This window comes from Gymnogyps californianus, chromosome 18 (genome assembly GCF_018139145.2).
Source record: "Gymnogyps californianus isolate 813 chromosome 18, ASM1813914v2, whole genome shotgun sequence".
In the NCBI taxonomy this organism is placed as follows: Eukaryota; Metazoa; Chordata; class Aves; order Accipitriformes; family Cathartidae; genus Gymnogyps; species Gymnogyps californianus.
The window spans coordinates 9491210-9519000 of NC_059488.1; the positions used below are offsets into that span (position 1 = coordinate 9491210).

At 39.5% G+C, this 27791-nt stretch overlaps 1 protein-coding gene across 5 annotated transcripts; it reads left to right on the plus strand.

The window, feature by feature from the left end:
• The first annotated feature begins 508 nt into the window (after positions 1 to 508).
• On the plus strand, positions 509 to 27730 carry SEC16A (SEC16 homolog A, endoplasmic reticulum export factor). Of its 5 annotated transcripts, none has more exons than XM_050908174.1 (31): positions 509 to 4368; positions 4944 to 5089; positions 8171 to 8256; positions 9215 to 9350; positions 10144 to 10342; positions 11492 to 11669; positions 12445 to 12587; positions 13443 to 13504; positions 13750 to 13888; positions 14146 to 14388; positions 14706 to 14803; positions 15524 to 15605; positions 15798 to 15915; positions 16158 to 16269; positions 16572 to 16677; positions 17155 to 17295; positions 17411 to 17524; positions 18172 to 18376; positions 18573 to 18821; positions 19524 to 19612; positions 20646 to 20693; positions 20876 to 21034; positions 21274 to 21351; positions 21603 to 21659; positions 22339 to 22450; positions 22788 to 22925; positions 23597 to 23697; positions 24105 to 24179; positions 24798 to 24857; positions 25764 to 25838; positions 26075 to 27730. In XM_050908174.1, exons 1-31 carry the CDS (start codon positions 559 to 561, stop codon positions 26141 to 26143), a joined length of 7428 nt encoding a protein of 2475 aa, XP_050764131.1. In that variant the 5' UTR covers positions 509 to 558; the 3' UTR covers positions 26144 to 27730. The 5 variants fall into 5 exon arrangements, with proteins under 5 accessions (XP_050764131.1, XP_050764134.1, XP_050764133.1 ...); XM_050908177.1 differs by having other exon boundaries at positions 11552 to 11669; XM_050908176.1 differs by lacking the exon at positions 24798 to 24857.
• Positions 27731 to 27791: the final 61 nt, after the last annotated feature.

Here is a 27791-nt window from a genome sequence, read left to right on the forward strand (position 1 = left end):
AAGATAGTCTCTGACATAATTAGAGTTAGATAATAATTTCTCAACTCTTTATAATTAAATTGGGCTTGCCATAGTGCTTGTAGGTTCTATTGTAGGCTGACTGCTGCTGTGTCTTGTCTATGATGCGTACTTCAGCTTGAAACAAATTTTGGGAAATGTAACAGTATAATACCATTGCTGCTTTAACAGTCTTAGATTTTAACATTTGTACAGGACTGAACTGTGTTTAATTACTCTTACTTGGAGGTATTTGTTAATACGGTTGTTAAATAACGTGCATTGTTACCACACAGTGTTAAACTCATTAATACTGGACTTGGATTTAGAAATACAATGTTATGTGTAAATTTCTTATGCATTGTGGAGAAAAGAGAGACATTTTCCACTTCAAGTTCTTTGAGTAATTTTGTTTCTAAAATAAAAATTGCTTAAGTGCTGTGTGTGAGAAAGGAGACTGACTTGTCATCTGTTTTGCCTTAACAGGGCAGAAGAAGGAATCTGTCTACGGCATCCACTACTAGTTTGTCATCTAGCATCTGACCCTGCTAGAAGGCCATCATGCAGCAGCCTCCACAGACTGTTCCAGCAGGAGCGGCCGCTCCACCTCCTGCAGGCATTGCTCGGAACATGTACTGGAGAAACAGCTCGCTCAGTAAACGAGCAAATACAACAGCTGCCCCAGTGCAGCCTGTGACAGACCCTTTTGCGTTTGGCAGACAAACTCCACAGGGTTCCCCTTTAGATAATCCAGCCAAGGGCAATGCATTGGTTATGCAAAGTTCGTCCCCAGCGGTGTTTCCACAGCCAGCCATTATGCATACTTCACCATCACGTGCAGGGGACAATCCTCATGGACCGCATAAGTCTTTATCAGCTCCTCTGTCTCAACCAGGAATAAATACCAGTATGTTTTCTAATGTTCCGATTCCTTCACCGTCCCCAGGATACGCTATAAATAGTACTACAGAAGTGCATCCAAATGCAGATCTTGGACTCTGTGGGCCTGCGGTACCATTGCATTATAATACAGGAGCAGCAGTTGAAAATTCTTTCAGTGTGCATCCTGGAATGGTGTCTGCATCAAACAAACCTGGAGGTAGACAAGACGTTAGTAGAGATCCAAATGATGTTCCTTCAGGACCCAATGCAACAGCACTCTTTCCTCCACCTCCTCAGCAGCCTATGTCTCAGTGGAGGCCTGTTCAAGGTAACCTGCAGTCTCCAGTTCGAAATTTTGTGCCCTATCCTGAGCCATCTTCTCAGATTGATGTTCATAACATTTCTCAGTCTTCTGTTAGCACTTCTCATCCTCCTCCGCAGACAAATTTACAGCAGGGTCCTGTACACCAAGGTATTCCACAAAATATCATGCAAGCGCCTTTATCCGTTGGTTGTGAAAAGAATGGGAAAAATGGCTCTGCAAATAGCAGTCATCACATGAACAGCATCCAGCCTGGAAATGTGTTTAGGCAGAACACAGAAATGACTAATGCTTGGTTAAGTCAACCATACCAGGAACAGTTTTACCCACAGCCACCTTTGCAAGACTCCAGTTTTGTCGTTCCCACAGCTCAGGAAAATAACCCCAAAAACCAATCTCCAGATATGTCTGAAGCATCAAATAGACCTATTCCCACAGATCGAGATTCAGGAACTCTCTCCATGTTTTTCAAAGGGGATGAGGCAGAAAATGAAGAAATACTTTCATCTGAAAAAAATTACATAGTTGAGAAAGCGGAGTTTGATGCTTGTCAGCCAAATTCGACATCCTTGTATCACCAGCCAGTGCATCCTCAGCGGGTTGCAACTAATGTTCTCTCTCAGGCGCAGACTGGTACAGGTTCAGCCAATGAGATGGTACAGAAAGGAATGGATGTCCAGTACTTTCCTAAAATTTTAAGTCAGCAGGAGACACAGGCTGCTAAGCACTCTATGTTTGTTAGTGATGACAAGGCACGTATGGGTGACGTGTCTGGGAATGGCGGGTCACAGTATGAAAACGTTGAGAACCTGGAGTGCATTCAGAATCAAGAAGTGCTGCCAAGTGAACCACAGAACATCAGCGTTTCATCCCCTGCTGCTGGTCCTGATCTGTACAGATATGGATCCTTTCCAGGTCAGATGCTTCCGAAGAACGCTGTTGTGAGCCATGCCGAAGGAGGACCAAATTTGGAGGCACCTGATTCATTACCTCATCCTGTGCGACCAGATAGTGTATCTTCAAACTATAGCAACATTAGCCATAGGAGCGCTTCTAGCTCAGCAAGACCTCAAGAGCAAGTCGGTACGTTTATTCAGCAAGAAAGTGGGAAGCCTGATGAAGAATCTTCTGCTAGCTTCTTTAAACAGATTGACTCCTCTCCTTTGGGAGGTGATTCAAGTGAGCTAAACCTGGGCAAGAACTGCCATGGTAATCTATCCCAGCCTCCAACTCCAAGTCCTCCTAAGCCTACAGGAGTATTTCAGACAAGTGCAAATAGTTCTTTTGAACCTGTGAGGTCCCATGGAGTTGGTATAAAACCTGCAGAGATTGACCAAGCAAAGATGGTGGTTGAATTAAGAGAGAACCACTCAAACCAAAAGAATATCAAGAAGAATACAGCTGTGCCGGCTGCGTCGCCAGGCAATCTTGAACAGCCACCAGATAATCTGGAAACTATTTTCATGCCTCAGGTACACCCACTGCCTCTTGCAGTCACTGGTGAAGCTGGAAATATGTTGCACTCTGGACCTGTTATGGAAAACATACAATCAGTACCTGAGAGAAGGTCCTCAACGAGAGCTCAGGGAGCAGTTAAGAAGTGTGATAGCCCAGCAACAACTTTGTGGGCTCATAATGAGTTACCTAATTTTGGGGGAAATGTTCTTCTAGCTCCTGCTGCTCCTGCAGTGTACGTACCTGCCAAACAAACCGTAGAAGTCATTCAGCCACCAGAAGAAGGCCTGTCTAATCAGCAGCCAAGTAAACCAGGGACTATTGCTGTGCAGCTTTCCCAAGATGGAAATATATCTTCTGAAAATCTTGAGAATCCTCCCAAAATGGGAGAAGAGGAGGCACTTCAGTCTCAGGCAAGTTCTGGTTATGCAAGTTTGTTGTCTTCTCCACCTACAGAGTCTTTGCAAAATCAGCCTATCCTGATTGCTCAGCCTAATCAAAGCTATAACTTGGCTCAGCCAATTAATTTTTCTATTTCTCTATCTAATCAGCTAAGCAGCAATGAAAACAATCAGCCAATGAAGGACTCAGGGGTTGGGGACAAGCCTGCTGTGGGTCCCCAGACTTCACATGCTGGTGGGATCATTTCTGGGGAAAACGTGCCATTACCTGTGATGCAAGTTGGATCTCTATTAGTTAATGCACTTCCAAACACTAATCTGTTAAAGCATAATTTATTACAAAGCCCTGTTAATTCCTCTGATACTGCTTCTAATCAGCCTGCAAACTTGCTTATGAAAACTCCACTTAATTTGGCTCCAGAAGGGCAAAAGAATGTTAATGTGGAAGGTTTTGTTCCTGAATTTGCTAGCCAGCCAGGGTCTAATTCAACTGTTTCTCCTGGGACGCATCTCCCCAGTGGAAGTGCAAGTGCGCTAGTCCCCCCTGTTAATTCTGTAGTACAGGCTAATAATTCTGCAAATCATTCAAATTGCAAAGAAGAAGCTGCTGGAGTGCTCGACTTCACAGTATCACGGACATTGGAGAAAAACAGTGCAAGTAATTCTGTACAGGTGCATAATCAGTCCCTTCCTGGTGGTCCAGTATATCCTCAACAGCCAGCTGGTAGTGCTGGTCAGGTGGGTCCTGAGATGCATGACAAACAACATTTCTATCAACAGGTGACAAAAGATGTACAGCATCAGGCTGTATCAGACAGAGCTGTACAGGGAGCATTGCCATCTCAACCACAAATGCAAGCAGCTCAAATGCAGCAACCAACATCTTCTGGGCAGTCCTCAGTTCCTTCAAACTACCAGATTGCCGCAGGGACTAAAGTCGTGCAGGCATCACAGCAGCGTGAAAACCAGGTGCTGAATAACCATCCTCAACCTGTGGGGCCCCAAGAGGCAAGTTCAGCACAGCTAACAACAAGGTACGAACAGACGAGTCCTGATAAGCAACCAGTATCTGGACAGCCATCGAGTGCTCCAACGTCCATGGCCCCTTCCACCACCACCAGTCAGTCAGTCATGCCAAATGTGCAACAAGACTTGCAGCGTCCATCCCTGCCTCAGACTCCTCAGGATGCCTTTGGTCCACCCCAGAACCCTTACTACTACTATAGACATCCTTATGATGCTTACCAGCCTCCGTATCCGCCACCTTATCCTCCTGCAGATCCCAGAACAGCAGCTCATCTTTATTACATGGTAAATTTTTATTTTTCCCTTCCTCCTCCCTCAGTATGTATTAGTAATTTTCATCTTTGAATTACAAGTTTAAACAGCTGTGTCATGATCAACTTTCAACATAGCATTCATGTTAAGTATTTAATTGTAGGGAAAATCCAGATAGCAGTAACAAAACTTATATTACAAAGATTATAAAAACTTAAAGTAGTTGCTAATACCAGTTCCAGTTGGCACAGATGTCAGCTGATAGCACTTTATTTGGTTCTTTGGAAAAAGCTGGCTGTTAGAACTGTCTTAGCTGCTCAGGTGTTCAAATTTGGTTCCCATCTGAATTACTGACAGTTTAGCAGAGTGGCCAGCATAGTGGTTGAACTGCCTTTAGTCCAGACATAGTGGTTTTTTTTCTTAAGTTTAGGATATTAATAGATTTGAATATAACTTGCCACAACAGGTATCGAAAGCTATGCTGTAGTCTATTGATCTGCATCTCTTCAGGTATCACAGTTGTGGTGTGTATGGTGATTTATTTATTTTTAAAGGTTTATTCTTGGAGGTGGGAAGCCTCTTACCTTACATGTCAATCTCTTTTCTAGGAGGATAGCTACGGACAGTATGACCCACGGTACAGACACTATGATAGCACCAGCACTGCTTATATGGAGCCTGGGAGCTATCGGTATTCTGAGCCTGAACGTCCTAGTTCCAGAGCTAGTCACTGCTCTGACAGGCCTTCTTCTAGGTATGCAATTCCTGAATTGAGTAAAGATCTGGTATACCCTGAAGCAGTGAGTGTAATGACGCCTGTTCAAGTTTTATAGCATAAGCCGCAGTGAGGAAGTTCAAAAACTTGTTGTGTACTGCCATAGGAACAGACGGTATCAAATGCCATGTCTGAAAAGGGTATGATCCCACAGTCTTTTCTGTTGCTAAAGTCTTATTACTCCTTTCATTCGGTTCTCTGGGTGGTTGTTGGTATTTCTGCCAGGCAGGAACTCACTGGGATGGACTCAATGCTGAGGTTAGCTCTTTTTCACATATGCTGTGAAAGAGCAGCATAGGCCATGGGTTTGTTAATCAATACTAGTTTAGTTTCTGGCTAGCACTTAAGCCCCTAGTTCTGTTAATAAATGGCACTTTTGCACATTGGTCTGGGATTTGCCTTGCAAGCGTAGCAGTATGTGTGGCCTACTGATATATGGTGTTTCAGATGTTCAGAAGAGAGAGATGGTGAATCAAGTGAAAACATCGTGGTGCTGTGTCAGGTTAATTTGTCTAATGATTACTTCAACTGTGTGGATAAGCTTCCTCACAAAACTCCCAAACTGTGATCCATGTAGCAAAGGTGCTATGTGGGCATGTTTTACCCACTGACTTCACTACAGGTTTTGATGCAGGTAGCACATGAATTGGGAAAACTTAAAAGCCTTGGTCTGTCTGATTATATGAAATAAAAAATTTGAGAGAGAGAAACAATATGTTCAGATGCTACTTGCAAATATTAAATAAAAAGCAGAAATGAAATCTCTAGTATTTCTCAAGCAAGAAGCAGCGAATTACCTTCCAGGGATTACTGCTTTCTGATGATTATTGCCTAAGTGATTCGTATGAACTTCAAATTAATGACAGAATGTTACTGTCGCATTATCTGGTGGGTGGTATTGCACGTTTCCAAGAGAGAACCCCAGTTATCTGTCTGGAAAAGATGAAACCCTTTGCAATATTTGTCTGTTGTTGTTGGTAGTTTACTCATGGAGCGGTCTTCAAATTAAAAACATAACATTTTGCTTACCACCTCCAGCAGATTATAGGAGGTGTATATTGGCCTTGAGGAGTACAAAACAATGGCTGTAGCTGCACGTAATAACTTTTATCATCTTCTTAAGTGAATCTAAGTGTATTGTGAGATCTCATAATGAGATAATAACCTCTAGTAGCGCTTCCTGGTATGTACTCTTCTAAGGTTGAAATTCCTATAGGTGGCATTGGGCAGATCAAAGCCTGTTACAAGTAGCTCTGTCAGTGTTGATGTGTGACGTGATGGTGCAGTCAGATGCGAACTGTAGTACGGTTCTGCAGGGCAGCAGGGCCTAAGAGTGGCAAAGTCAGTGTGATAGCGTGTCTGAAACTTGCCCTTAATGTACCAGTATTGATGATGCAGCTTTGTAAACTCTGTTTGGGGAGGGGAATAACATCTTTCTGAAGGAGACTGAGAAGATTGGTTGGGTGGATAAACCTGATCTGATAAGATCAAATCTCCTCCTCTGCAGAGGTAGGTGCTGTGTTAGCAAACTTTCCGCACCTTCCAGGGAGGAGCATCACTTGACTTGCTTGGCCACTTTGGAGTTTGCACTATCAGTTGTATGATCAGTTGTAGAGGAGCATGAAAGGCCCCATCATTCCACATTGGCATTAAATATCTTTACCTCCTGTGCACGTATGTATACATATGTGTGTTTGAGAGTGTATACACACGTGTATATATACATGTGTAGATATAAACGTGTATATACATACAGATATATGTTTGTGTATATACATACATGTGTACGTACATATATGTAGACGTACTACATTTTTCTTCTAACATTCGTCTTCTAGCTTTTTTCAGAAACTGTGGGATGGTGTCCTAAAAATGGCATATAATAAAGGTTTGAGATTTTTCAAGTAATGGCCACATCTTTCTTTTTCCATCAAAAGTATTCTAATTGTCTTTTGTATATGCACTGACTCTTACTTTGCTGTGTTGGTTTTAGTCAGGTTCTTGTGCTTGTTCTGTTCATTTGGACAATCAGTATTCTAACATGGGCTCTGTAAATGAGTATTTTCTTCTATTCAGTCCTCTCTATTTGCTCAAATGAAAAACAAGCCTTTCCTACACGCTACTGTCCATCCAAGCGTATTGAGAAGGGTAATAACCTAGAAGATGCTTGGAATTAGTTGTGTAGTGATGTGCTGTGTTACAACTGCATCTCAATGCCATCTCATTTATTCACTGAAGTATTGAATGTAAGGATGTGCTAACACTCAAAACATTGCTGCGTCTACTGAAAAGCTGAGTTTGAGAGACTGAGTGCAGAATGAAAATAAAGCATTGGGATTACGGTAGTGCTAGCCCTGCAATGTTAGTATTCTGTGTGCTTGCCAGCCACAGATTGGCATCAGCTCCAGGTCGAACAAGGTGGTACAATACTGAGTTCTTTGGCCAGGTACCCAAAGAAAGGTGTACTGCGTTTTGGTTTTGTTTCTTTTCTGGCTGTATTTAACGCTGGTGACAGATGCCACAATGGCAGCCCCAGAGGCTGAAACCCTTTGTTCAAAATTATCTATGAGAGTGCTAGTTCATGACCTCTTCTCCAGACCGTAGTCCTCTTTTCATCACCATAAGATGTATAACAAAACACTGTTAAAGTTGAGGGAGCAATTATTTCAGAGGGAGCAAAAAATATAAAGCAAATATACAAATATTTGTAGTAATTTAAGTTACTGACTTCTCTGTTGAGACAGTTAAAAGGATGCTAATTATAGCAGTAGGTTTTGTGATTGTCTGTAAGTAATTAAACGTATCACCAAAGCAGTTTACAAAAATCACTAAATTAGTGTATAGTAAGGGCTGTCAGCTTTTTATGGCACACAACAATTTAGTGATATATTGGTTTGTAAAGTCTTAATTTTATGATTCCTTGATTTCCTGTAAATGCATTATTTTAAATATGAAACTCTACCTAATCAGTTGTGGCATATAGTTCTTCATATCTCCTGCTGACTTTGGAAGAGATTGAAGGAGGAATAATAACTTTTATGCCTGTGTGCTTTCTTTCAGGCAAGGGTATACTGAAGATTATTATACAAAAAGTGGATGGAGTGATTATTATCCAGGCTATTACCCAAACTCATATGATTATGGAGGTAAGGTGTCAAAATTAACTCTGAATTTTTCTATAGAAAATTGCAGGTTTAAACAAAAAATTATGCAGAAGAGGAACTTTAAGATCAGAGAATTATTATATTTTTCCATATTAATAACACTGATATCCTTTCCACAACCAGCAAGAATAAAGTTATACTTGCTGAAAATCGATCTTTGGGCCTACTTCAGTTCTTAATACCATGCCATCCTTCCTGTATGTTTTTTATTCAGTAGAAGTAGTAAATAGAAAATAAATTAAGTTTTTTCCTCACTAGCAGCCTTCTATTTGCCTTTCCATTGTGAAAGCACACCATTGTAAGTCTACAAAATAGTTTTCTTCAATGTGTTGCAAGCCTGTCATTCACTGGGTGTATCCTTTGTGTGTAACCTGCAGGCAGACTTCTAAAGTAAGTTTTAGGTGGGTGTAAACAGAAATTGACTCATGACTAGAATTTGGTTTTGTCCATAATTACCAGAATGCTCAGAGAGACATACTGGCATTGGTAATCTGAAGATAGTTGCTTGTATAGTGCCTGGGAGGATTTTAAGCAACACCTGTCCACATCCTGAGACTTTTAGCATGACGCTCTGAAGACTGATCACAAAGATTCTGTTAATATTTGTTGGGTTATTATCATGTTATGATCGAGTTTTAAAGGTGTTAGAAAAGATCTATCTGTCTGATGGTAAACACTGTCCCTTCAAGAGTATCCAGTTAACTATAATAACCATGTTTCTCTGAAAGGTGTGAAATTGATTTTTTTTAGTTGTTTTTTTTTGTTTGGGTTTTTTTTTTAAACTAAAAATAAGTGGACATATTTATGTAGCAAAACCAAAATAATGTACTTAAAGCTATATGCTTCAGGACCAAATCAGCATGCAATTAAAGAGAAAGGGATAGAAAAAGGTTATAGGCAACAGCTTCCAATACCTAAACCATTTCTTTATTTTCCAAAGATCCAAGTCGCTGGGAACGTTATTCATCAGCATATGACCCCAGATACAGAGATCCTAGAAGTTATGATCAGAGGTATTGGTATGATGCTGAACACAACCCATACCAGAAGAGAGAAGCGTATCCATATGGCAACAGGTTTGTCCATTCGATCCATGTTCTCTCAATGCTCTTTCCAGATCTAGGGCAGCACGGGGCCTAGGTACTGATGACGATCAGAGACCTAGTGTGTATGTCTGAGTGAAGGTGGAGAATCTGATATTGGTTTCTTCAGGGCTGAGTCCCCCATAGTCAAATGTGTCACCAGAAAATCGAGCTTATAGTAGTAAGTGTTAAAGCAAAGGCTGAGACTTTGCTTGTGCATTAACAGAAATACTACTTTATTTGCTGAAGATCTGCCCCAAAGCCTTCAGAACTTATGAACTGTTGTGATAGTTGTATCAGGCGTCAGAATTTCAGGGTATCGTGCAGCTTTGTAAGTAAAATCCTCTCAATATTCTCTAGGAATGCAGATGCATCCTGTAACAGACTATTAAAATGCAGTATTACACATATTTCACATATATATGTTGCTAGTCCTTTCTGTAGCTTTAACATAGGTCATTGAGCAAAAACACATGAGGTGTCACATCACTCTTAAGAAAAGGATTTAAGGCAGTAGGACCTGTTTTCAGATCAGGTGAACATTCTGTGGGTTTTCCTAGAACAGACTGAGTATGATGTTGGTCTTGATCTTGAATATTCTGGATGAACTTCTTGAAGAAATGTCAGTTTGTTTACTGTAATAAAAACCTCAATCTAGGAAATAATCTAAAAGTCCTTCTGAAGTTAGGTACAGTTTTCTTCTTGACAGGTATTCAGTGAAGTCACTTCCTTCAGGGATATGGGTGGCTATGTTCATTTTTGCTTTGTATGTTTCTTTGTTCTTCAGACATGACCGATATGAAGATAACTGGAGATATGATCCTCGTTTTACTGGAAGTTTTGATGATGAATCTGAACCCCATAGAGATCCTTATGGTGATGAATTCGATAGACGCAGTGTCCACAGTGAGCATTCAGGTCATAGTCTCCGTAGCTCCCGCAGTGTTCACAGTCACCAGAGTAGTTTCAGCTCTCGCTCTCAACAAGTGAGTTTCAAATGGTCACATCAAGTATTCTTTCAGCTGAGTTGGGCCTTTCCCTATGTTAGGGGTGGGTGAAACATTAGAAATATGGAAATATTTGTAGGTTTAGCTTGGGGAATATGTATTTTGAAAACTTTTATTCTGTAAGTTAAGGCTGTTTTGTAATACAGTTTTGAACTTAATATTTATCACAGTTGTCAAGAGAACTTTAACCAAAATCAGCACTCAGCTGTGCAAGTTGCCACACACACAGAAATGGAAAATTTCCTCTACTGAATTCATTTGCTGTTTGTGAGAACTTTGCCCTTACTGTGCTTGGCTGTAGTTGATAATGTGTCTGGCTTTCAGTGTTATGTCGTTTTTCTCATCACAAGCATGAATGCTATTAATGAACTTGGGATTTGTTAAAAGACTAACTCCACATTTGTATGATGCTATTTTGACTTTAAAAGCAAAAACCAAATCTAATTGATTACTCATCTACTTATGCCATAAGTACAAATACCTGAAAATCACAGAGAGTATTTGGGTAATTTTTGACGTACAGTCTTTGCTAGTGGAATGTGTCATTTTAGCTGTAGTCTCATGTGTTGGTTCGTCATGTTTCTTGGAAGTTTAGGTGGTTTTCCAGTCTGAACTCCAGTTCATTTAGTAATATTGGAAGTAGTATTGGAGATCATCTAGGCATTAATCTTTAGGCACCTGAAGTCATTTAGGCATTCATCAGGTTTAATCAGGTGAGATTTTCTGTCGAAGTGTTACAGCGGAGGTGAACATTGATTCTGATCCGTAGTTACTGATACAGCAACACTTGAACCTGTAACTCATTCTATAATGTTATTCTTCACACAAGCACATAGACATTCTGTCATGAGAGAACTGAACATACTTTGGATGTGAACAGATCGATCAAATGGTAGTAAACACTGAGAGAGAACACTAAGATACGTTAATTATCTTCTATAGCCCATTGCTGCAGGTGTCTTGGAAGGTAGCTTCCTCAAATGCAGTGATGCAGTAAGCCTGTTTACGAACAGTATAAAGAATTGAAGCCGGGGGGGAATGCTTACCATCTTGAGTCATGCTTGCAGTATTGCTTGCTTTGTGTACCTTCACGCTCTCTGCTAACAATTACTAATATGATCTATTTAGAGCCAGCTGTATAGAAGTAATCATGATCTAACGGCTAATACATATGAAACTACTGCACAGGCAGTGTCGCTCCACACAGATTATCCATATGGCGGATACGCTGCTAACTTTGATGGACAACAGCCTTTTACAGATTATGGCTACCCGACTGAAACTGGATGGTCAGCTGTAGAACAAGGTATTGGCACCATTGGGGAAGGAGGAGGGAAGGCACTGTGCTTGTGAGGTTGTCTACCAGTAGTAGTTTGCACTTCTGTTAGTGTTTGTACTGTATAAGATGCCTTTCATGTATTCATTGAGCCTGTTAACAGGAAAAAAAAAAGCTGTTTTACAGTGTATGTACACATGAACAAAGTTTTGTTTCCTTTTTAGTGTGAGGATAACTTGCTTGCTGAAACCTGGGTATATCACAGAACAGTAGTAGCTAGACAGTGTTTGCTATTAAATACGGCATAATTCCATTTGTAAATGTCTTTTTAGATAGATTTTTAACAACACTGTTTGTGCTTCATGGGGAATGATTAAAGTTTAGCTTAAACTTTGGATTTTTCCATATTTTTTTCTTACCCTTTTGGTGTGGAACAAAACACTGTTTCTCTGGAAAAGCTTTTCCAGAGTATGTTGAAGTATATCATTAGCTCTTTGAAGATGTGTCATATATTTGTACAGAGATCACAGAAATGTGTCTGATACAAACAATCAAAGCCCCTGCATTGAAAAAATAAGTGGATTTTAAAGTTCTATAGTCTGGTTTTGTTCTTGTTGTTGCAAATCTTCAGAAGATCTTTGGGACTATAATGGAACTGATTAATTGTTGCTTACAAAGTTTAGCCAAATTGAATGGCAGGGTGTTTTCCACTAGTACTGCAGGATTACTGAATTGGATAAATACATCAGCAAGTTTAGTTAGTTGCAAGACAGGTTACTTATTTTATCTTTTCTTCCCATTTCAGCACCTTTAAGGCCCTCAACGCCTGAGAAATTTTCAGTGCCTCATATCTGTGCTAGATTTGGTCCTGGGGGCTTCTTAATAAAAGTGCTGCCAAACCTGCCTTCAGAAGGACAGCCAGCTCTGGTTGAAATACACAGTATGGAGGTAAAGTTTAAAAGAAAACAGGGAGGTGGAATACAGGTCTTTCTTTTGGAAGGAGAGTAGGGAACTTGGATCTGTAGCTTCCTGACCTTTTTTTTTATGTGTCAACGCATGTATCTTTCCATTTATCTGTTTGGGCTGTAATCGTAAGTAAACCAGTAACTTTAAAAATTCTTTTCCTCAGAGATGATGTAGTTATGATCAGATCATCCAGCTGCTTATAATTTTGTTCAGGTAAAATCCTTACATCCTAGAAGGGCTGGAGTTGTGGTGGTTTGTTTCTAATGTATTGCTGTTCATAGAGACATTGCCCTCGTACATTTTCTGCAGGGCTAAGGGCTGTTTGTCGTCTGGATGGACTGGGGATTAAATATCATGGGTATATTTTCATTCTTCTTGTGCCGCTACAAAGAAATGCAATACTCAAGTCATGTAAAATATATGGAAGGGCGAGCTTACATGATGAGAGTAGAGTTCATTGGTAAAATATCACTAGAAGGGAGTAGAATTGTACACAAGTATTAGAACAGCATCAGGAAAATTATTGGACTTGGCAGTGTTAGGTTTATGGTTGGACTCAATGATCTCAAAGGTCTTTTCCAACCTAAACGATTCTGTGATTCTATTCTATGATTAAGGAGATGTGGGGAAGATTTTTATATTTTGCTACAGAATGACTTCCATGTAAAGTAGATTTCATCATTTATTCTTCTGCGGGTTGCAAGTCACTGTATGTATCTTGTTTAAGAGCAGTAGGCTTGATTACACTGTGGGTTATGTTCAGGTCTGGGGTTTTTATTGTTAAAAAGCAAAATTCATAGTTACAAGAATTTCTTATGGTTTATATTTGTATTTTAGACTATGTTGCAACATTCTCCAGAGCAAGAAGAGATGAGAGCATTTCCTGGTCCTCTTGCTAAGTATGTTCTTACAGATTTCAGAAATAACTTCCATGCATTCAGAATGCATTTCTTTATTGAACTTTTAATTGTCTGCAAATTTCAGGATTTAAACTGACTTAAAATATTTGTGGCTTTTCACCTGCTTAAATAATACAAGTGCTTTAAATTTGTTCCTCATAGTAATCACAATAATGATCTGAATGTTTACGTTTGTCTCATTAAAAACTTTTTTATTATTTTTTTTATTTTCTTTTTTTTTTCAGGGATGACACCCATAAAGTGGATGTTATTAATTTTGCACAAAATAAAGCTACACAGTGCTTTAAGAATGAAAATTTAATTGACAAAGAATCTGCAAGTCTGCTTTGGGACTTTATTGTACTGTTGTGCAGGCAGAATGGGGTATGTCTGACTGCTTGAACTTTTATCTATCCTAAAATATTTTATACACAAAATGGTATTTATGTAAAAGACAGTAATATGTGTATAGTGACTTACCTTTGCATAGTTCACAGATTGATGGAACAGGTAAGCTGGTCCCTTGTCCTCAGGTGCTCAGAGGTGCCGATAGTCACACGTTGTTGTTGAGGTGACAAATAAAATGAAGGCAATGTTGAAACAACGGATTTTTTATTTTTGTTTTTTCTCTACATGTATAGACTGTTGTGGGAACAGACCTGGCTGAACTTTTGCTGCGAGATCATAAAACAGTGTGGCTTCCTGGGAAGTCCCCTAATGAGGCAAATTTGATTGATTTCACTAATGAGGCTTTGGAACAAGTGGAAGAGGAATCCGGTGAAGCCCAGCTCTCATTTCTCACTGATAGTCTTATAACCACAATTGACAGTCTTGAGAAAGAGACAGAGAGATTCAGAGAGTTGCTGCTTTATGGCCGCAAGAAGGTGAATGCTTATACTGTTGTTCCAAATCCTGCATGTGTCTTATTTTGTTTACTTATTTTTCACAAATCTTAAAGCTCTAGACATCAGTTAAAATCACTTTTGCAACTTGCAGTGCATATTTCATGGCACTGCACTACACTGATATGGAAAAATGTTATGCCCTACAGTTTATAATATAAAACAAAATTATCTTAAAGTGTTAGCATTTGATCTAAACAGTTTTGCATTCGGTCACAAAGTACTACTGTAAAACAATCATTGTTTATCTGAGTAGTATGTTAAGCTATTCCCAGGAAACTAATTTCTGTATTAATTAGGATGCTTTGGAGTCTGCCATGAAGCATGGTTTATGGGGTCATGCTCTGCTACTTGCCAGCAAAATGGACAGCAGAACACATGCAAGAGTTATGACCAGGTACTGTTTTGCTTGTTGATTAGTACAATATGATTACCTATTCTGCTAATGAGGTAGAGACTTGGTGCTCAGAAATCTTAATGTCAAAATCATGAGTTATCCTTAGTAGCTCATGCAAGAATTACACTTTAATTTTACCTGTATATTCAGTTGTCATCTGTTACTTTTTATTCTGGGGCCTTCTGGCCATAAACTTAAACCTGAGAAGTTATTGTGTGCCACTCCTTCCATTTAAGGGGTATTTGAACAATGTTATCTGTGGGCTTGCTTGACAGGTGCTGTTAGTCAGGCTTTGAAAAAACTGTGCAAAAACCCAACTGTCAACTTTATTAAAGCCAAGTAACTCCGTCGTACCCTTCATTCTCCTTGCCTGAAAGAAGCAGATGTGTTCGTGCATGCTTTGTCTGTAGACAGAAAAGCTTTCTCTCGGCTTCCTGAGCTTGTGAAATCATGTACTAAGTCTAGTCAGCTGGCATGGGGAGAACCCTGAGGTTTTTCCTAGCTTGGACTGACCTATGTCAGAGTGGCAGATCCAGTTAACTAGTAACGTTTTGGCTTTGAATATTATCCACTGGGCAGTTGCTTATTCAGTGTAGTATTTTCAAACAGCACTTCCTTCTCTTAAACTGAGCTAGATTAACTGCCACTGAGTGTTCAGGTACATTTTAACTGCTTACCCCATTGTTTGTGTTTTGTTTTTTCTGTATAATGTCTCTGTAGGTTTGCCAACAGTCTCCCAATTAATGACCCTCTGCAGACTGTTTACCAGCTCATGTCTGGAAGGATGCCAGCTGCATCCACGGTAAGATTCAAGTGTGAGCTGCAGTTGAGACTAAAGAGGTACTGCAGTGAGTAGTGTAGTTCGCAACAGTAATCTTTACATATGCTTATCCTGGAATTGTCAGATAAGTTGTTTTAGTCCTTTTTAGGTTGAAACACTTACCCATGCAGAGCTCCAGTCACTGATTTGACTAAGTAATTCTTCTAATTTTAGTGCTGTGGAGATGAGAAATGGGGAGACTGGAGGCCTCATCTAGCAATGGTGTTATCCAACTTGACGAATAATGTGGACTTGGAATCCAGGACCATTGCTACCATGGGAGACACTCTTGGTAACTCTTGGGGAATGAACAGGGTGATGACTGAAGGAAAAGCTTTCTGAAAGCTTTAATTACTCAGCTTATTTTTTTGAAAACAAGCAATTGCTGTGTAAAATGTAAAATGGAACAGTTTTATATGGGTGTGTCTCTATTGTGAAGGTATTTGAATGCAAAGCCAAAACAATATGGGACACTCAATTACAGTGTGCCAGCGAGAGGAAATATCCTGAGTTCTGTCGCTTATTTCTCTACAGCTTCTAAAGGCCTGCTGGATGCTGCTCATTTTTGTTACCTTATGGCCCAAGTTGGTTTTGGAGTTTACACAAGGAAGACAACAAAGCTTGTCCTAATTGGATCAAATCATAGGTTTGGTTTTCCTTTTTTTTTCCCCCCTTTTTTTTCTTCTTTAAAACACAACTTTTTAGGTGCAAAAATGAAAGCTTAATGACTTGAGAGACTGAGTTGCACTGCTCCCTTTATTGTCACTAGCCACAGCTGGTTTTGAGATAACTAATTGATGCCCTGTCCTTGTTTGAGGAGTAGAAGTTATTGATATTGTGTGTCTAATAGAGCTGTGTTTTTGACTTTATTTCTGATTGTCTTTATTTGTTGTCAGCATGTATAACCTCAATGTTAAATAATATTTTTCCTTTCCCATTCCCAAATAGCTTGCCATTTTTTAAGTTTGCCACCAATGAAGCCATTCAAAGAACAGAAGCCTATGAATATGCACAGTCACTAGGAACTCAGCCTGGCTGCTTGCCCAATTTCCAGGTGAAGAGCTGTTTCTTATTTATTTATTTTATTTTGGCAGGTTTTGGGCAAGGTTTTAATCTTTCATGTGCTGTATTCAGCCCAGCAAATATTTTATCCATTGTAACATGAAATATTCGTGGATAGCATAGTGCAAGGTAGCTTTTTTCCTGTTGTCACTTGAATCTTCTTTTTGCATTTTTCATGTATGCATTCTGAACTTCTGAATTTTAAATTTTGTTGTTATCGTAACTACATTCCAAAAGAACAATCCAGCAGAATGTGTTGGCACTAGCTGTAGACAAATAGATAACTTCCATTGGATACGTTGGGTGGAAGAGAAGAATTGTATGCTTTTTCCCTCTTTTTTTTCCTGCCTAGTACAGATGTGATAATGGGATATCTGAGCTTTCAACTGAAATGACAGACTGCCTTTCATTTGATACTTCTAAGAATGTTCTGATCACTTGGTTTATTTCACCTGCTTGCATTCCATAGGTTTTCAAATTCATCTATGCTTGCCGACTAGCTGAAATGGGACTTGCTGCTCAGGCTTTCCATTATTGTGAAGTGATTTCCAGAACTGTCCTTAAAGATCCACATTACTATTCACCTGTACTTATTGGCCAGCTAATCCAGGTAACATAAGGAAGAATTAAGTATTTGTGGCTTCATATTGTAGGTGGTAAGCTGTGGCTAAAGTTGCCTTTTGTTGGCCTGTTAACTTAAACTTTACAATGATTCCTTTCTCTAGATGTCATCACAGCTACGCCTGTTTGACCCACAGATAAAAGAAAAACCAGAACAGGAATCTTTTATTGAACCTTCATGGTTAGTAACACTTCGACATGTGGATGGACAGATCAAGGTACAGAATGTACTTTTCAACATGAAGTGTTCTCTTAAGGATTAGTGTAAATCCAATTTTTTAAATGGTTTTGTTTATACTGCTAATTACAGAAACATATGAAGTGACCTTATGATATATTCATGTCGTAAAGTGCAAGTGTTATGATTTAAACCAAGTGGATTTACCACACTTTAGTGCCTTAAGATTCAGTACAGAATAGTTAAAGGTTGGTGTATGTTATATGAGACAGGCTTTTCTTAGTACCATAATGCAAGGAGAATTGCAAGGCTCATCAAATTGCAATAACTCTTGCTGTAAGCAGAGGATCTGCTTGCGAGAAAAAAAAAAGTTGTGTGTGAATTAGTGTAGCTGGATTGTAACAGTGGAAATAACTACTGTTTATTTAAAGAGATCTGTTAGAAATTTGAACCTTGAGCTAATTAACTAAGCTTCCATTTAAAAAAAAAAAAAAAAAAAAAAAAAACGAAAAAAAGTTCAAATGATTTGGTTGACTTGGCCTGCAAATGGCTGACAACTCATTTTTTTGAGTTGTCTAAAAAAAAATTGTGTGCTGTTTTCACTCTTAAGATTTCTTTTGCTATATGTTCCCTTGGTTATGAACTTAATGTCTGGTACAGTCAATAAGATCTTGCTTTTTTGTGCAGGAGGGTGCAATAGCTTATAACACAGACAGATCCACCCCGCCACCATATGCATGTAGTACGCCAAGCTCTGAATTAGACCGTGCTAGTCAATGTGATGGAGCAGGAGTTGGCCATGACGTGGGTCCAGGTGCTGAAAATGCGTTGTTAGCATCCTTATTACCCAATATGGCTCAAGAGATGCAAAGTGTGCAGCTGATGCCTTCAGGTTAGTGTTTCATATCCTTCTTCATGACAGAGAGAAAATAAATGTTTCGGGTTTCTGGTATAAGAAACCACTTAAGAGGGTGGTAGAAACAGTGAGATTTCACTTCTGCATTGTATCATTTTATTCATAGGGGAAAAGGTTCACACACTGGAACTTCTGTTTAGTTACAGCTCTTAACTTTTTTTTTGTGCTGCAGTACCTCAGGCTGTCCTTGATGGGTCAGCTGCTATGATTCCTCCTGGTGACCAGGAAGCTGTCCGAAGTGTCCCTTTCTATTCAGTGGCTTCTCAGTCTGTTGGTCCAGGACCTGGCTTTGCACCTCCAGGATTTTCAAATCCGTATGGAAGTGAACCATCACCACTGTATTTAGGGTCAGCACTACCACCAGGAGGGCCACCACAAGAAATTGAACCACGGTCAGAAGAGCAGACAAACCTGGAAACAGGTCTGGGGTCTTAGTAAACAGCTTTCCTTCCTTTATAAGGGCAATAAAGTATTTTGGGGAATAAAGCAAAATATCTCAATACTTAGAAAATAGTAAGTCAGGTCTTGGGTGATGAAATTTAAAAACACCATGTAACGGTACAGAAACATCTGTGGAAAGCTATAATATTCATCCTGCTTATTTCGCTTAGTTTAAAAGGGAGGTCAGACTCAGCAGATGATGTTTTAGACCCTAACAGGTAATCACTGAGTGCACTGGGACTGGCAGTTCTGTTTGTAAGGTCTGTGATTGGAGCCTCAGGGATTTCTGCCTCTGGACATCAGCTTCTAGAACCCTGATAAGTTGTAATTCTGTGACAGCAGAACCTGACACGTGTGAAGGCAGGCATACACAAGTTTGGCAGAGCTGTGTTAGAGATGTGAAGAACCTTAAACTGTCCCATACTGATGGTTGCATCCCTCAGCCTGCGCTGACATGTGTTTAGAACAAACATAATACCCATGCAGGAGGGGAAAAAAAAAAAAAAAATCACAGCAACTGCCGTTCGCATTCTTTAAAAGACCAGGTTCTTTCTAGCACGAAATTCACAACTAGTGAAAACTTTTGCCTTAAATGGGATTTGGGGGCTTTTTGGGGTGGGTTTTTTTTGTTGTTGTTGTGTCCCCCCCACCCCCGCTAACATAATCTAATTTGTTTTTTAAGGAATGCAGAGAATCGCCCCGGAGTCTCCTTCACAAAACTCTTTCGCTGAACAGAGAGAGGAGGATTTCTATGGCAGAATGGCTATCATGGTATCTTTATTTCATACATCTCTTCAGCAAGTGTCAGCTGCGTTGCAGATCTGTGCAAACACAAGAGTATATTGGGGCTCTGTCTTGCTCTTCAGTGTGACTTGAAGCTTAGTTTTTCTTTCCCACTGTCCTTCCCCTTCAGTAGAATAAATAACGAACTAGTACAAAAATTTTAGCCATAATTTTCTTCTCTAAAAGTAATTTTTTTTTTTTAAAAAGGGGGAAGGGGATTATCAGGGTGTTGTCTGAAGAGTTTAATTTATCTTTCTCTGCCCTGCCTTCCTCTCCCGCCTCCCAGAATGATTCTTCATAGCCAGAAGAACTTGTAGCATACATCAGCAAGTGAGGCAAGCAGGCCCTAAAGAACAGTTCTGTGACTGAGTTTTAGAAGCGCAGTATTAACTACCACTTGGTCATGACTGGAAATGTGGAAGGTGTTTATCAAAATCCCAAACCCCTTATTTTAAAATATATAGTATTTTCACTGTTTAAATGTCACTGAAGCTGGTATCTCCTTAGAAGTTGGTTTAGTCTCCTGAAGTGACAATTGTTTGAAAGAATTAATATAAACATTTTTAATAGGGATACATTTGGCAACTGGTAAAGGATGAGGAGACTTTTTAACTAGAAATTAACCATATTATAGAAGAAACAGTGAAATTTTTTCATGCTTGAGCTGCTCTATGAACATTAGAAGAACAATGTAATGTTGGAGGGGAAAAAAAAATGCAGCAACCACTCCCTGGTGCAGCGTTTTTGTACATTTCCTCTTGTGGACTGGTTAGCCTGCACAGTAGTGTCCTGCTTTAACTCTTTTTAATAGACTAGTGACATGATAGTGCAATTACTTGGCCAGACTTCAGCTCTTTTTCTGCACCTCCTATATGTCAGAGGAGATAGAAGTACCCAAAGATACCCAAGTAACCAGCTTGAATATCTTTAATTGTGTGGGAATTCTTGATAAAAAGTGAATGTTGTGTCAGATACTTAGCTGCTTGCTTATTATGCATGTCCTGGCTTTATATCTAACCAGGCACCAGGACGAAGATCCAGATCTGAATCTCAGTCTTCAGCACACATGGTATGCCACGAGCAGGCTGTTTCTCACTAAATCTTCGTTCTTATTTATATTTATTTTTTACGTGCTTTTGTATCTCTTCCTATTACTAACTTTTCAAAGAAGGAATTTGTTTAGCAAGTTGAAATGTGATCCGTCACTCCAGCAGTGACAACTTTGTACTTTCCTGTATATCTGTGATACAGGGCTATGGGCGAAGATCCCGAACAACTTCAGAGTCCTCTGCTCATTCTGTGGGACGAGAGAGATCCAACTCTGCAGCAAAACAGCCCTCTCCTTCTCCCTCTGTTCCTGTAGGGAAAGAGACTAAAAAAGAAATAAAAAAGGAGCCAGCACCTAGAAAGGTAAACTTTCTAAGAAAGGTAGCTATAGCTGGAGGAGATTTGTTAGTATATGTGGTAACTCTTCGTCCAGGGTACCGATTTAAGAGGTCCTGACTGAACTGTTTCTTTCTATTAGGTGCAACTCTGGGCTCAGAGTTGAAGTCTCTAACAGAAAATGAATTGTTGCATGAATGTTTCTTTTAATCTGCCTGTAAAGACAGTGTTGAGAGAATTAACTGAATAGATGAATTTATTTTTAGACTGGTGCAAACTGGTTTCGCTGGCTGATGGGAAAAGGAAAGAATGAAGCTCACCTTCCAGATGACAAGAACAAATCAGTAAGGCCCCTAAATCACAAAAACCTTTATACGTTTTAATTTGCTCAGAATGTTTTCCTGGATGACAGATGAACATTGTTTTAACAAGTAAACAAATGTGTGTAAAACTTTCAAGATTATGCTTATTCCAAGACTGGCTTTTTAAAAAAAATTGTTATGTTGGGTTTTTTTGGGTTTGGGGTTGGTTTTTTTTTTTTTTGGCCTAACAGCTTTGTTTGAACTCCTAATCTTTGACTGTGATTTTCTTGTAGATTGTTTGGGATGAACAGAAACAACGCTGGGTTAATCTGGATGAACCAGAAGAGGAGGTAAAAATCTGAGTACTCATTACTTCTCCAAGTGGAAAACTGAAGTCTGTACTGGCACACAATTTTCTTTAAGCTGTTATTGGCTCTTAAGAGCTGCCTTTTACTGAATTTGGATTAAAATGTGCAACATCTTGAAACTAATAAACAGGTTACATGTTCTTATAGTCTACATCCTTATGGAACCATTTGTATCTTTAGTTGCTGGTGTGGATCCAGTAATTGCGATTGAATTTACAAGGGAATTTGCTCTAAACTTAGTCTGGTGTATCACTTCATAGAGGTTGGCATCACCTAGACAATTGCTTGTTAATTGATTTGCTGCAAACAGAATATAGGGGAAAAAGGTAGGAAGAGTCTATAGTTTTGAAAATGTAATGCATTGTATAGCAAAGAAAATCGCACATCCTGTCCATCCTTGTCATTCAAGGATCTTTCTCAAAACACAAATGATGAGAACCACTGTTGTAAATGTTTCCTTTTAGAGTGAGCGTAGACGAGTTGTAGAAATGACTTGACATTAGTTATCAGATGGAAGATGAGAAATATTGGTCTGCACTACAAGATGTATGTCTGTATACCCAATTTTATGTGCTCTGGAAAAGGAGAAGTCAGACAGATACTTGGTTCAGAACTCTCGGTCAACAATGTGGTTGGATTTTTTTTTTCGTTCTCCCTGCAGAGTAAGCCTCCACCGCCACCTCCAACAGGATTTCCTAAAGTTCCTCAGACTGGTCCACCGGGACCTGGAGGCCCACCTAGCGCCCCTGTCAACATGTTCTCCAGAAGAGCAGGTAACAGACAGCGTTGATGCTTGAAGTACGGAAGACTTCAGATTTTCTCTTGCTTAAAATGTGAAGGCAGAAGTCGTGGCTTTTCTGGAGTTGTTTGGGAACAGTTGGCAACTCAGTGATACCATGGAGCTGTGGCTGTTGCTGGCTTTGCTTCTGCCTAGCTTCTGCTCTGTGATTGCTGTCACAAATGTATCGTGACTTGGATATTACTGTTTGTATCCCTGGAGCATTATTTTCTGATTCTGAAAGATGGCTTAAGCAGCAGACTGTTCGAAATAGACATGGGGATGACTAACACAAGGCTTATTTCTGTTATTTCTGGATTTTTCTGTTTTAGCCGGAAGCAGAGCCCGTTATGTTGATGTCCTGAATCCAGGTGGAACCAAGTCAAGTGGTGCTCTTCCTGCACCATCAGACCTATTTGCCCCCTTGGCACCAATGCCAATTCCTGCAAATGTATTTGTTCCAAACTCAGGTGTGTCATGAGTGGATAAAATTGTAAGGAGGTTGTATGGTTATTTATGGTTATGTGGTTTTCTAAGTCACTTTTGACAGTGTGTGTATTATGTAGCCTTTAATGAACATTTAAGAATGTTCAATCTCATTAACTCCTATTTGTTTTAGAAGTAGAATCAGTCTGGGAGCTGCAGTAAAACAAATGGGTTAGTAATGCCCAGCTCTGCACGCTGCAAACAAAGGGGTTCTCTTTTTTGCCTTCCCCCTGTTGCAGAGTGGCTAGGCCATCCAAATAGCAAAATTTGAACTGTGTCGTATCCCTATGTTGCTCGGTATCCTGTGCTCACTTCTGATACCTGTTCCTAGTTCCAGGATTGCTATTTGGTGAAAGAAAGGGAGAGGTCTTACCTGCACGCTTGCTTACCATCTTTTTTTTTTTTTTCCCCCTGCTTTTACTACATGCTGTGTTGCACCAAGGTTGTCTGTATGAACTGTATGCATCTCCTGCTTGCAGACTTGTAACAAGACTGGGGCATGTAGAGACTTTGACATTGCCCTCTTTAAATTACCTTTTTCCTGGGAGAAGATTGCTATTGTAGAAATTCAGTTCTGCTGATGTCCCTGCTTCTCATTCTGTGAAATTAAACGCCCTGGTATGGTGTGTCTGGCTAAATCCCATTTCCTTTGTAGTTCCAGGGGAACCCCAGCCAATGGAAGGGAGTGGTGCAGCAGAGCACACACCAGCTGCAAATCAAACCAACACAGATCCTGCTGCGGCTGTTGAACCAGAGGTGGGTTAGAAAGAACGTCTTGTATATGTAATTCAAACTTCTAATTAAAAAACCCTCATGATTCTGAATAGTAGTTTCATAGCCACAGTAAGTACAAAGCATGTTATTGTAGGGATTAAGTGTGTGTATAACATTTTAGTTAAAGAACTGGAGAAGGGAAATGCAAGTGAAAATGGAAGTGGGAAGCCCATGAAAAGTTGCATTTCCTGATTTGGCAGGGCTGCAGGTTCTATGGGTGCAGTATGTGTCAGGAAAGGGACCAAGAACATAGGAAGAGCCATACACTGCATGTTTCACCTGGCTTGATGTATTGTAACATTGTTTTGCTTCAGTGGGATCAATGTAGCACAAATGCGAAATAGCATCATAGTTACGAAGATAAACAAAAGTGCATTGTTTTTCTTTAGTATTTAAACCCTGCAGTCCTTCCTCCTGGATCTGGACTTTCTGTTTCTAACCCTGATGGCTCCCAATCAGGCGAGGTAAGGTTTGATTCAAAGTAGTTAGCTAATGACTTTTGCAGCGTATTTTAACCATTATTTTGTAGTGGACCTAACATGGGCCATCTAAAACAAGTAACTGATTCAGTTGGCAATGACTAGCCAAGATGGAATCATAGGACTGCCTCCAAAGTTGTACAGAAAAGACCTCTAAGCCCATAAGAGAAGTTCAGCCTCCGTGTCCTACGTTCTGTGGTGTGATCTCCTTTTTCGATATAAGTAGACTTTTACAAGCCTTTTTCAGAGTAAAATGTCAATAGCAGTTTGAGGATCTCTTCTTGCCTCCATGCATGTGTGTAATTTCACTAATATTATGTGCAAGACACAACGAGGAGAACAGATTGCTATGTGCCAGGCAGAGTAACATTACCTCTGTTCCTACTAAATGTTTTCTATATCTACATAATTTTGTGCTTTAAGAAGTCCTTTTGATTTAAACTAACTTCTGGCTTTACATTTTTTTTAACTTGAAGTTGGTTTAACCTTTGGCAGTGAGACTTTTAAAATTAAATAAAACAACTGAAAGCTTGGGGCAGTGACATGCATGACGACTTTTTTATTTGTGTTTTTTTGTATTTGTGTGTTCTTGCTGTTTTGTAGCTTTCGCGCTCTAGTTCAATGAGTTCATTATCACGTGAAGTAAGCCAGCATTTTAATCAGGTACATGTGGCTGGCCATTCTCATTTATGTTAACTTATTTACTTTTCCCCTCTTTATTTTGCATTTGCTCAAATACTTACTAATGCTACTTCTGGTCATTTTCCCCTCTTCTCATTTCACAGAAATAACATTAAGAGTAACTAATGATGTAGTGTTCCTTTTAACACTCGAACAGGGTCTTCAGAGTTTTTTGTATTTATGAGAATGCATGTAATCCAGGCATGCTTTTTGTTTATGTTCATGTTCCTAAGAGATTCACTTAAGAGTTTTGATCAGCTCTTTCCTGGGATACCAAAGAAGTCAGTTGATTTTAAACAAACAAACAAAAAAACCCAAAACCAAAAAACCTCCTAAAAAGACTCACACAAGCAAAACCTTGTCATTCTGCTGCTGCCAGTCTCAAATCGGTAATAATACCATTGCCTGTTTCATCTGCAAAAGCCCCTGTAGGAATTAAAGGAATGCTTCATCTCTGCTGTAAGTTCCAGTACTGTGGGGTCACCATAAAGGGGTGACACAAACGCTTTCTGATATTTCTTAGTAAAGCAAAACTTGACATAGAATGTTTATTTTGGGGCAAGTCCTAAGGTCTACTAACAAAAGCAGGAGGTACTAATTCAGTGAAGTTGCACCGGTGTCTTGTTTTGGTTTGCATGCTTTGGATTTTCAGAGCTATTTACAGTTTATGCATGTGACATTGTTTCGCCAATTCCTACGTTAAGCAAGTAATATTAAAGATATGGATGCAAACTGTACCAGCACTTTTTGCAGTTGTTACAATATGCTGCTCTGTCCATATTGTTGGCATTATTACTGTGAATATTTGCTCTGTATGACTAAACAAACCACGTTTGAGAGGCAGTGAAGCTCTGCAGGTCTGTAACTTCAGTGTTATCTACTTTCCAGCCTGCCGCTGTACCACCTTCAGGGGGACCTTCAGCAGGAACGGTACCGTTCTACAATCCTTCTCAATTTGCACAAGTGAGTAAAGGCCTCATCTTTACTTTGAACAAAACTATTGAACAAAACCATGACTTCATGTTTTACTGGCTTAATCTGGACTGTTGCGTGTAGAGTGTTAAATGCGCACATAGACCGGTCTAGCACCTGTTTAAGTTAACAGGTTTGCGTTCAAAACTTTATTGCCAACTTTTTGTATTTTGTCTCCAGGATGACACTGTTACAGAACATTTTTTATTCCTGTTCTCCTTTTTCAGCCTCCTGCAGTCACTGGAAGTTCAAGACTGGGAAGAATTGGACAGAGGAAGTATCCAACATTGAAGTAGAATACAATGGCTTTGTATTTGGAATTCTCACTCGTGTTCTGAGTATACAAGGAACTACTCAATCTTACAGCACATGGTATCAGTACTAGCTGCAGTTGACATGACAGAAATTTAATGATGGGTGATTTTTTTTCATGGGTCTCCCTACTTGCACCTCATCTACGCAAATCATTACCAAACATGAAATATATGTAACTTTTCCTTTTAAAAAAACTGGCTAGAAATAGCTTTGCTGTGATAAAGAATAGACACAAGGGAGGAAATAGTTGCTGTCTGTTACAAAAACTATTTGTAAATTGCATAGGCAATTTATTTCTTAAGTTTATTTTAAACCTACTAGTGTGACCTTTGAAGACATAGTTTCAGGGATTCCTTAATTTCTGAAGGATGCTCCCCTCCCAGCGGGGGAAAAACATGTCCACATTGTAACGTAACACTCTGTGGCCTTAAGAGGACCATGCACAATTGTAATGCTTATCGAACAGGACTTGGTTTGTCAGTGTATGAAATCGGAGATGTTCATCTGGGAAATGCCTCACGCTGGTTTGTTTTTTGAAGGGGGAAGGGGGCCACAGCTCATCCAAATAAAATTGACCTATATTGAATGAAAACTGTGACTGTAATCTAATACTAATTTGATTTGGATCTTACCTAGTATGTATGTAGTTTGTGGTTTAGACTACTTGTAAAGCAAATTGTATAGTCTGAAAGAAGCTCTCTGTATAATAGCCAATGCTGTACTATTTGATGAGTGAGTGTTCTTTTAAGTGCAATACGGTTACTTGCTTTCTCTCGGACTGCTGGCGCTGTACAATTAAGGTGGTAACAGCTTGAAAGTTGTTGAAGTTTTTTCCTGTTGAGTGCCAGAATCAGCATAATTCTCTGTTCTTGAATTTCCATTACTAAAATAACCAAGGTCTTAAATAGCTAACAGCTGAATTTCAAACATACTAAAAGTAGACGGATTAGCCCTCTACCGATGGACTGTAAAATCTTTAGGTTTAATATAGGAAATCTTGAAAACCATGATATGCAACATTCATATTCACTGAAGAATCTGAATTATCTGCAGAGAGAGAAATAAACTTTAAATATTTATTAAATCATTAGGCCATGTTTTATTTAGAACTTGCCACCAAACTATTTGATTTTACTTGAATTTCTGCCCATGAGTAGAAATAACGTGAATGTGGAATTGCCAGTGTTGGTCCCCAATTTGTTTTTTTTCTTTTCCTGAATAACGCCACCTTTCTGAGTTCTCAGTAGCCTTACGTATGTCCTAAAAGGTTTGTATGTAGCCGAAGCAAAATGCTGTTTGGGGGGATTAGAAACCTTTGCATAATGGTCCATACTCAATTCCAGACGTGGTCAGCAGCAGTCGGTGTGGTTTACTTTTCTATAATTGAAACCTAGTCAGACACTTGGCTTTTCTCTAGTTCAGCCAGGTTGCTGATTATTTTCTCCTTTCAGTAGAGACTGCCAAACAACTTAATTCAAGAAGGCTTCCTTTGAGCTGGGAGCGGCTATCTTTCCTAAGTGTAAGATTTGACACTGTAAATTCTTAAATAAAATATTTTGCGCTCTGGAGCACTTTCACATTTTACTTCTTCTTGTGGTTATTGCTTTAGCAAGCTGGGTGAAGGAACCT

Excerpts from the sequence above, each read along its gene's own strand:
- SEC16A (XM_050908174.1), top strand. The coding sequence starts at position 559 with ATGCAGCAGCCTCCACAGACTGTTCCAGCAGGAGCGGCCGCTCCACCT. Across the intron at positions 15,606-15,797 it reads GGATGCCAGCTGCATCCACG|TGCTGTGGAGATGAGAAATG; the intron begins GTAAGATTCAAG and ends TTCTAATTTTAG. Across the intron at positions 15,916-16,157 it reads TACCATGGGAGACACTCTTG|CTTCTAAAGGCCTGCTGGAT; the intron begins GTAACTCTTGGG and ends ATTTCTCTACAG.